Source organism: Aplysia californica, unplaced genomic scaffold (assembly GCF_000002075.1).
Source record: "Aplysia californica isolate F4 #8 unplaced genomic scaffold, AplCal3.0 scaffold01130, whole genome shotgun sequence".
In the NCBI taxonomy this organism is placed as follows: Eukaryota; Metazoa; Mollusca; class Gastropoda; order Aplysiida; family Aplysiidae; genus Aplysia; species Aplysia californica.
The window spans coordinates 52,324-62,323 of record NW_004798400.1 but is presented as its reverse complement, the minus strand read 5'-3'; the positions used below and the strand labels follow the sequence as shown (position 1 = coordinate 62,323).

Here is a 10,000-nt window from a genome sequence, read left to right as displayed (position 1 = left end):
ACTTCGTCAAGCACTACCTCGTTTAATTTCTTTTCCTTCCACGATTTTCTCACATTTCTGTTGCTTCTATTTTATTTTCATCTTCCAAAGCCTTGGTGTACGTCATGATTGTCTGTTTATATTTCTGGATTATGTTTTGAATATTTTTTATCTAATTAGACAAAATGCACTTGTTTATTGGCGGAAGTAGAAGAACAAGGGATTGTTAACTTTTAGCCAAGCACCATTCATTCATCTTTGAAGTTTGGAGTTCAAAATCCTTTTCAAAACTCTTTTAATTCTTATATAACTGAAATATCGTTTTTATCATCGCAGGAAAAAGGGGGCTGTGATCTGTCTATTACCGCAAAGAATAACTAGGCCCTGAAACACGAAGTTACATCCCAGTCTGGGTCTGTATTTAACTTCAATTCCCAGAAGATGTTACAAAATACTTGACCCGAGTCTGAGAAAATTATGATGTTCTTAGAAATGCTAGGAAGATTGTACACTATCTAGAGCCTGACTTACTCACCATGTCCGGTGAACTGGACACACAATCTGTCTCCGTGGTGTTGGTCCTGGTTGAAACTTTTGCTGGTGAGGACATACTCTTTACCTCCGTTAAGTTTGCGGGAGACGTCAGCAACGTATGCCTGTCCGAGACAAAGTGATAAGAAAAAAATGTTTCTTTTCAACACTCTCAATACCTTTTAGTTATAAGGCACCCAAAAGAAAAAGTGGCTCCGGTAGCCTAGTGTTTAGGCTGTAGGACTCGTAATCATGAGGTTGCAGGTTCAGGGGTTCGAGCCTCAGATCAGTCTGACATTGTGTCCTTGGGAAAGGTACTTTACATTCCCATTTGGTTCGGTCCTTTCGGAGATGGACGTTAAACTCGGAGGTCCCGCCTCTTAAATAACCTAATAGAAGCGTTAAACCCATAACATTTTCACCCAAAAGAAAACACAAAAAAATTGTGAGAACTAATTGAGTTTTGAAAAGGAGCTTGAACTCCAAACTTAAAATATGAATGAATGGTGTCTGTCTAAAAGTTAACAATCTCGTGTTCTTCCACTTCTGCCAACAATCAAGTGCGCGATTCGACTAGTAAGCCGGGCATTTTGTTTACTTAAATATTCATATACATAATACATAAATACAGACGACGGACAATCAAGGACGTACATCAAGGCTTTGGATTTCCCTGTCAAACATCAAGTGGATGGCCCATGTGTGGACCGTGACGTTGACGATAAAGCAGGCCTCTCCCTGGAACCCGCCGTTCCAGTGGTTCTTGATCGGCACATTGATGTTAGCCAAAGCCGTAGCCGCCAACGCCAGGACGGCTAGCACCACGAAACACCTGGCAGACGAGATACAGGTGATTTACGGAGGGCAAAAAGTACACATGACGTACACATGACGTACACGAGAAGTACACACAACGACCACGAGACGTACACAAATTGTACACATGACATACACATGATGTACACAAATTGTACACATGACATACACACGATGTACACAAATTGTACACATGACATACACATGATGTACACAAATTGTACACATGACATACACATGACGTACACAAATTGTACACATGACATACACATGATGTACACAAATTGTACACATGACATACACATGATGTACACAAATTGTACACATGACATACACATGACGTACACAAATTGTACACATGACATACACATGATGTACACAAATTGTACACATGACATACACATGATGTACACAAATTGTACACATGACATACACATGATGTACACAAATTGTACACATGACATACACATGATGTACACAAATTGTACACATGACATACACATGATGTACACAAATTTACACGCGATGTACACAAGACGTACACATTATTTACATACAATGTACATACAATTTTCCCGCTACGTACAAAAGACGTACATAAGACGTATACAAGACGAACACAAGACGCGGCATGCATATGGCTCAGAGATGTGGATGGGAGACAATATCTTATTATTTATTTATAAGGGTTCAATTACTTTTTGTTTATATTTTTGGATTAATGCATCACTAACCAGACTTCCTCACGGCATTAGACATTTTCAGATCGTTAAAATGAAGCCGTTCAGAAAAGTGGCAGAACTTGTAACAACAATAAAGTAGAAGCAGAATAAATAAAAATGTCCACAAATATGTTTTGTTCACAGTTAAGTACATGTTGTCAACATATATATTACCCATGAGTCTCAAATACCATCCAAGTCTAACAGGGGAACGCAGAGAAGAAAAAAAGTCTCGATTTGTTTGGACATTTAGATCTTTTTAAAACAATCATTATTGCGTGGAAGTGTTATCGCATATCTGAAACTTGATAATTCTATCATTATGGCTGTATAGAAAGTAAAACTGTTCTAAATGTTCACAAGGGTACAGTCTTACCTCATTTTGTGGTGAATACTTCTGTCTTTCACCTGAATGCTGTAGGCTTCAAACCCTCATCTATTTATTTGAGATACATGGGAAACGTGACTGTTTTAGACGACGCTTTAAAAATGGGGTCAAGGTAGAATCCAAAAGATTAGGATTTTTAAAATGTAGGCAGCAATTTAAGTCAGAGAGCACTAAAATATATTTGAAAACGTGACATTCTTGAAAAATACCGTCAAAGCAACAAGATAAGAAATTACGTATCTTTGTGCTTATTCAGATGAAGAGAGGTATGCTGACCGATGATAATAGACGGTTATTAAAGAATTTGAACGGGGTGGGGGGGGGGGGCATATTGGGTGACCGACAAAAAAGGAAAAAATGGAGAGTTGAGACTACCTCGCCACAACAACCTCTACAAACGCTTAGGATATGGACCAAAAAAAACAACCCAAGAATGTCCTTGATTTTTTTTGTTGTTCTTGTTTGTTTTGGTATTGTTTTATTTCTTGTTTTGTTCTTTGTTTTGTTCTGTTGTTGTTTTTTTAGGTTCCACAGCGGTAATTTTTTAAATTTTTTTTGGCGGAGGGGGGGGGGTAGTTATGGCAAGAAGCTCATGTGTTAAAATGCCATTTTTCCAGGTGACAACGTTATGTTAAGACTTGCTCGATAAGAGTAATAAATTGAGATTCGACCATAGCATTTATTTGATTGCTATTGTTTTCTTTAATTTAACCAGAAACATTTTAGAATGCTTTATGGACTAGATCTATAGACAATCCCATGGGTAAGAGCCATCTTTATTTTGCTCGACATGGCTTCCTCCTAAAGAGCCAATGTCGTTCAATACAAGCATAGGTCACATGGTAGTAAATAATATCCGAAGAATAAAACACTTGAGGATGTTTCTCACGATTTTGTTCTTACTAAATGACAGTAAGAGACTGAAATGACAGAAAATCTTTCTGTATTACCTGAATCCACAAAGTCTGAAAAACAAAAAACGTGGGCATGTGAAAAATTGTCCAGTAGTTTGGTGCAGTTGACACAATGACAGCGGTTATCTTTGCGGCAGCGTTTTGCTTTGGTGCCAAGTTGGTTTCGTCCAGTCTTATCTTGGAAGCCGCGTGTGGCTGTTTTTTAACGGAGAATTGTACAGATAAACGCTTGCTTATATTATGAATAGTTTAAAATTCTGCTCCCGAGAAATAAGTCAAGGCTACTGAAAATAGCAGACGAGAGTCTTTGTTGGAGGTTTTTTTCTTCTTTTTTTTTCTGAAGGATATATAAGCTATATTCGGGGGTGGGGGTCGTTTGTTTGTTAAGATTTTGTTTTAAATCACGTCATATTATCTGTGAACAAGCGTTTTGGAGCACATGAGCCATCAATTATTTCAAAACACAAGAATGAAACTAGTGCACACATGCAAATAACGGCCATTTCAACAGGGCCAACGTCACTGCTCCAACTTGTTTCCTTTAAAAAAGAATATTTTTTTCGATTTTGGCTCTACCTTTCAAAATCTGAGGGTTTTTTTTCGGGGCGGGGAAGGGGTACAATCTGACCTACCAGAAGTAACAGCCAATCAGAAAGCGACCTCGTGCCAATTAGAGCTCCAAATTTTCTACACTTGATGCGTGTACTGCGCCACAATAGACTTGCACTCTCTGTCTCATTTGTTTTTTGTAAGTGTGTGCCCACCGAGTCAGTCATATCGAGGTAAATCAGAGGTCAAGTAACCATTGGTAAACCTCATCGTTATAACCCCACCTGACCTTCAAGCTGGACCCGACGATCTAAAAGCTATTTATACCTATTTAAGAAAAGTAAACTGCTTTTAAACAATGCTGACAGAACACAGCAATAATTCCATAGCCACTGTAAAAATAATTGTTGATGTTTTACGCCCCCCTCCCCCTCGACTCAATTAAGATTAATTTAGAAGTCAGACTGAGGGCAAACTCGGGCCAAGAGGGATACAACGTCCCAGAAGAAAGACGGAGAAAATCAATAAAAATGTTACCCGCAAGGGAATCAAACTCATGTCTTTTACGTGCGATGATAGCGAACCAGCTAATCCATTCCCCACAGACGCCAGTTTTCATGGTCACGATCTATTACATGACAGTGAAAAACTCTTCAGTGGTCACATTTGGCTTTTATTGCATTTCTGACTTCTTCCATTTAATGCGTATGTGTCATATAACGAATCTAGGGTCAATGTTTTGACCTCATGTGTTTCCGTCTCAACAAACAACTCAGGACAAAAATCTGATTGACCCGACCTTCTCAGAGATCACGTGGACAGACATAAACGCACAAGGGAAAAACAAAGGATGTTAGTTTTGGGCATTTTTTGAAGAAAAAAAAAAGCAAATGAAATGCTTCACATCTCATATTTTTCCATTGTATAACTTATTTTCCACGCCTGGTTTTGGGTGACCTGCGCACTAAGACGGACCAAATGACGTGAGTAAACACTATCTAAACCACACCATAACTCACAATATTTTTTTAAAACCTGATATTTTTTAACCCCCCTCCCCCTTTTGAACCCTTCATTTTATGTACTGTTAATATGACAGCAAACAACGTAAAGAGAGGAAGGAGGTCAGAGAAGAGAAGAAAGATGGAGGGAAAATTGATGGGCAGACAGACAATAGAGAAATAGAGAATCAGCCAGTTTATTCGTGGTCGAAAGTATTTATCTATTTCTGAGAGTGTGAGTGCGTATGCGTGTGAGCTTGAGGGGGAGGGGGAGTGTGCGAACGCGTGTGTGTGAGTTACTGTGGCACATAGCGAGAGAAAAAGAGAGAAGGCGCATAGAAGTAGGGAAAGGGGTAGAAGTAGTAGTAGTAGTAGTAGTAGTAGTAGTAGTAGTAGTAGTAGTAGTAGTAGTAATAGTTTAGCAACAAGAAAAATAGCGGCAGAAATAGTATGGCAACTGCAGCAGAAGTTGCAGTGACATTAACCGCAGTAGTTGAGCGCCTTACTGGGCAATAAATGTTCATCTTATAGGGCTTGCACCAAGACCGTCTGGAAAGTTTAGCTTCTCGTCTTATATCTCAAGATAGATGGATAGATAGATAGACATACAGACAGACAGACAGACAGACAGACAGACAGATAGATAGAGAGAGACACACACACACAGAGAGAAAGAGAAAGAGAGAGGGATGGAGAGAGAGAATTAGTTATACCATAAAGTAGGCATCCTGACAGACAGACAGACAGGCAGACACACAGACGGACAGAGAGACAGACAGACAGACAGATAGATAGATAGATAGATAGATAGATAGATAGATAGATAGATAGATAGATAGATATACCAACTGTTTGTTATAAAGGCACAATCAGTGATGAGGCAATCACCCAGGGCCTTGACGTGTTAAGATTCGAGGATAAAGCCAGGGACAGCCTAGTGTGTCATCGACTGCTCTCCGCCTTATGAACCTGATGGTGCAGGGATGGAGTAAATAAGTATGGTGATAGTAGATATGTTATCTGAATAGTTTGTCCATGAAAACTGACATGAGTGTGGAAAAGGATGTTTTTTTATACATTATGCATTCTAGGTAAAACATTTGTGTTTGACCGACCCTGAAAAGGTCAATCTTATCATTTTGAAACGAGACTGAAAACCTTATGAAACTGATGTCTCTTCTGACTATCTTGCCTGTTATATTCTAGTTTTGTCGTATTTGTTCATAGTAACTGTAACACTAGACAAGTGTGTTGGTCGTTTATGTTCGCCCTGTCTAGACATCTTCACGTCTCTTCAAAGACGTCATCCAACGTAATATTGACATATTATCCATGTGTGAGTGCTGGTGTTCTGCATGGCTTATTACAACGCTCACATTTTTAAAGATTGTTTTTCTTTGATGGAGTTATTTTGTTACGGGATTGCTGGCAAGAAAACATAACGTTTGATACGTAGGGTTGTTTTTCTTTACATTTTTTCTTTTCTTAGAATTCATTTTTTACAAATTATGTATTTGTTTCCTTTATTACCACTTGGCAGAGGAAGGCATGGATAGACAACATAAGAACATGGACTGGCCTGGATATGGCAGAATGTGCAACGGCAGCTCGCGACCGTGAGAGATGGTGGGTCATTACACGTCAACCTCTGAGTCAGAGATGACTCCTCCAGGTATCCAGGCAGTATGGCATCAGAAAGTTGCATCATCCCTTTCTCCTAGTGCGTGTTCTAACAGGTTCGACAAAGATAATACACTCGTAAGTCGAGTCATCTATTCAAATCAACCACTTTTCCAACTACCACTTTTCTCATCCCTCCATGCGGTAGTCACACATAATGGCACACTCCCGGACGTCCATCTGTATAAGAGGCTAAAACAGCACCTGGACATGGATGGCTGGTGCCTCTATAAATAAATCATTGATGGTCAGTGATGGACCTGTATAAGAACAATAGGTAGCCGCCTTGCACAGCATTTTCAAATTACACTCCATTTACAAGCAGTGCCAAGCGATTCAGACGAAATACAGCCAGAGAGTTATTGTTTTGCAGTATGCCAACGATTAGAGTGTATTTTAAAGAAAAAAAGTCATAATATTACTAGCCCCAGAATGAAATATTCTTGAAGGTTTAGAATAAACCGATATCACAGCATAGAAAGCAAAGTAACGTTGTCTTTTTAAAATTTTGAATCATTAGGGAAGACAAGATCAAAAGGGAGGAAAGTAGTACTTGAACACTACATGTTCTCTGTGACTATAGGGCCCAGACTGTATCATGTACACTTCTTTATAGTTGTCTGTCAAGATGCAAAAGGCCATACTCACAATACACAACATTACGTAATCGCAGGATGTAGATTTTGTTAGCAGAGGAAAGTTCAGACACCTTTTGAAATGAGGAACAGACAGACAGACAGATAGAGAGGGAGAGAGAGAGGGAGAGAGAGATGGGGGGAGAGAGAGAGAGAGAGAGAGAGAGAGAGAGAGAGAGAGAGAGAGAGAGAGAATTAGTTATACCAGAAAGTAGGCATCCTGTAAGGAAACTTTCGCCCGATATAATTCAGGGGACATAACCCTTGGCCTAAAAAGATATCAGCAGATTCAGCGAGATACACGCTTTGGTAGTCGGTAAGGTCACCTTTGGTTGTGCGGTGCAGGGAGGGCTGAAGATGGGTCTCCTGGACCGACTTTATTCTATTGTTTTGGCAATTTTCATTTTTTGGCTAATGCACTGCATTTTCTTCTAACTACTCTGTTTCTTTAGATTAATTTTCCTGAATTGTGGTACCACAAGACTTGAAGAGGTCTTTTTCTCTTTATAGTTTTCTGTGACATAAACATGTCCTTGAAACTGAGTGCTTTAAAAACAATTTAACATACGAATTGCTTATCAATTTTAATATGTAATTGTGATCTGCCTGAAGACCCCTTTTCTGAACGTACCCTCCCCACCAAAAAAAAGAAAACAACACAACCTGCAAATAAAACTAGCCCCACGTATTTTAGATGGTACATTTGAACTCCATTAACCATTAATAAAATAAAACGACCATTAGAAAACGCTATCAAATATCTACTATTTCTCATTCCTCTTGAGTGCTATGTCGAAGGTCTGACTTTTCGTGTGTCTTTAAAAGCTCAGAGTCCTACCAGTCTCTGAGAGGCCATTTTGAGACTGAGCCCACTGGCCCAAGTGCAAGGCTGTCTGCCAAATAGGAAATCAAAGCAGAATAACAAATCTTTAATTCAAAGAAGATCGAGTACATCAAAGTATAAATGATTTTTAATGTGCAAATAATCTAAATTCAAATTATTTATTTATTCGGCAAATTATATCTTAAAAGAAGATAAGGGGCGAAAAATATAGCCATCAACTTCTTCTTAAGGGCTAGAGAGTTCTCTGTGAGCTTGTCTCAGCGTCCTATGACCATTCCACCACCAGTTCCGCCACTGCCGGATGCGTAAGGACACGTCGCAGTTCCAGTCTGTTCTGGATGTTCACTGCGCAGCCAGAGAGACTTCAAGCCTGGGAAACAGATAACATAATGAAGAGTAGGTCTGTCTTATTTATAATTATATGACTTAAACGCTCTACAACTGTGCCGAGGGCTGATATGAAAGTGGAACCCTGAACTCAGTAGTAAAGGGGAATTGCTGAAAAGGCAAAAGGACTGGCCTTGGGAATATATTATTGTCAGGTTCTTTTTCCTGCACAAAGAGAGATCCCAGCTTCATTTCTGTATACCTCAGATGTTTACTTATACTGTCCTACTTTCAGCTGAAATATATACATTATACAGCCCAGGTGAGACCGGGCAAGGAGGGTTGAAGTAAACCGCTATCTAAATACATGGTCAAAGCCATTCCACTGGGGATGTGAAAAATATAGAGCAAAAGCAAAGAAAAAGGAGAGAAAGAGGAGCCAATACATGAGAGCAAATATGACATTGTATGTTCTTCTTAGTACATAGTATTATAATATAGATGCTTAAGTTTTCACTTTTCTGTTTAAATATAATAGGAACTGTTTAACGTCTTGCTAGTGTGTTGAGGTAGGGGTGGAAAATGAAGGCTATATTCTACAGACCGACTCATCCTGCTCCCACAACCACAATTAGAATAGTCTCTTCGTTTGCCTGGACATTTCGCCAAAGAAATCTCTCGCCTCTCCAAAAGAAGTGTGCCGGCGTCTATCGTGTAGCGGCCAAACGCCTCGCTGCCTTAAACAAAAGACCTGAGTTCATGTCCCGAGAGCGGAGGACTCGTATCGAGTATTTGCGTCTTTTTGCTTGGATGTTGGCAATGCATGCCGGTCGAAACCCGCATCCTTATAATCTAAATTGTGTCGATCTAGTGTTCCCACAAAAAAATTACTTTCATAGTCCCCGCATGATCCTAAGGCTTTTCATTAAAAGATCCAGCATGTAAAAGCCAAAAAATAATCATAACTCTCAATAACAAGAAAACGATTTATTAAAAGTACGTTTATATTTTCATTGGGAAAAAATCCCATTTAAAACAAGTAATAACACGAAAAAAGCCATAAAACAACCAAATTGCCAACATTTAAAGGAGACGGTATCGAAGACCAGATAATCAATCTCAACACAAAAAAAAAGAATTGACAGAGCTGCCAAACCAACACTAAAAGAAACAGCAGCAGCAACAATTCCAGCTGAAACAAAAGCGAACGTTTCCGATTTGACAACAGTGAGTCCAAAACGGGCAGGTTTCCAGCGGGTTTTTGTTCCGTTTCCATTGACTCGCGGGCCACACTTGTGATAAACACACACACACAGACACCAACTCACCAGCAACAGCCGTGGTGAACCCAGCGTTGTAGTCTGTGGCCACCTCGTTGTTGACGTAGTTGGACCGGTCATCGGTATAGCCATCTGATTGGTCAGGACCACCCACCAGGGCACCGTACAGTGTGTGCACGTTTGGCTCTTTACTGGACATCACGAAAGGACCACACGGAGCTGGTAGGTTCGGACATGAGCTGTGGGCGCCATTTACATAAAACGTGCATAACATTGTCCATTCTATTTGGATATTATTTCCCCTTCCATTTATCATCATCATCATCATCATCAT

General features: G+C 39.6%; 2 protein-coding genes across 2 annotated transcripts in view; both read right to left on the bottom strand.

Annotated features, from left to right (window-relative positions):
• Nucleotides 1-2,501, bottom strand: part of LOC101848255 (endoglucanase 4) — a 16,779-nt gene extending 14,278 nt beyond the window's left edge. The window contains exons 1-3 of the mRNA XM_005111813.2: nt 2,425-2,501; nt 1,165-1,342; nt 515-635 (exon numbers count right to left, since the gene is read on the bottom strand). Of these exons, the coding sequence (XP_005111870.1) occupies nt 515-635; nt 1,165-1,342; nt 2,425-2,429 (304 nt within the window). The 5' untranslated portion in view covers nt 2,430-2,501. The remainder of the gene's footprint in view (nt 1-514; nt 636-1,164; nt 1,343-2,424) is intronic.
• A 5,667-nt stretch (nt 2,502-8,168) lies between these two features.
• LOC101848013 (endoglucanase 4) overlaps nt 8,169-10,000 on the bottom strand; it is a gene marked incomplete in the record, with an annotated part of 21,455 nt that continues 19,623 nt past the window's right edge. The window contains 2 exon segments of the mRNA XM_005111812.3: nt 8,169-8,429; nt 9,715-9,905. Of these exon segments, the coding sequence (XP_005111869.2) occupies nt 8,317-8,429; nt 9,715-9,905 (304 nt within the window).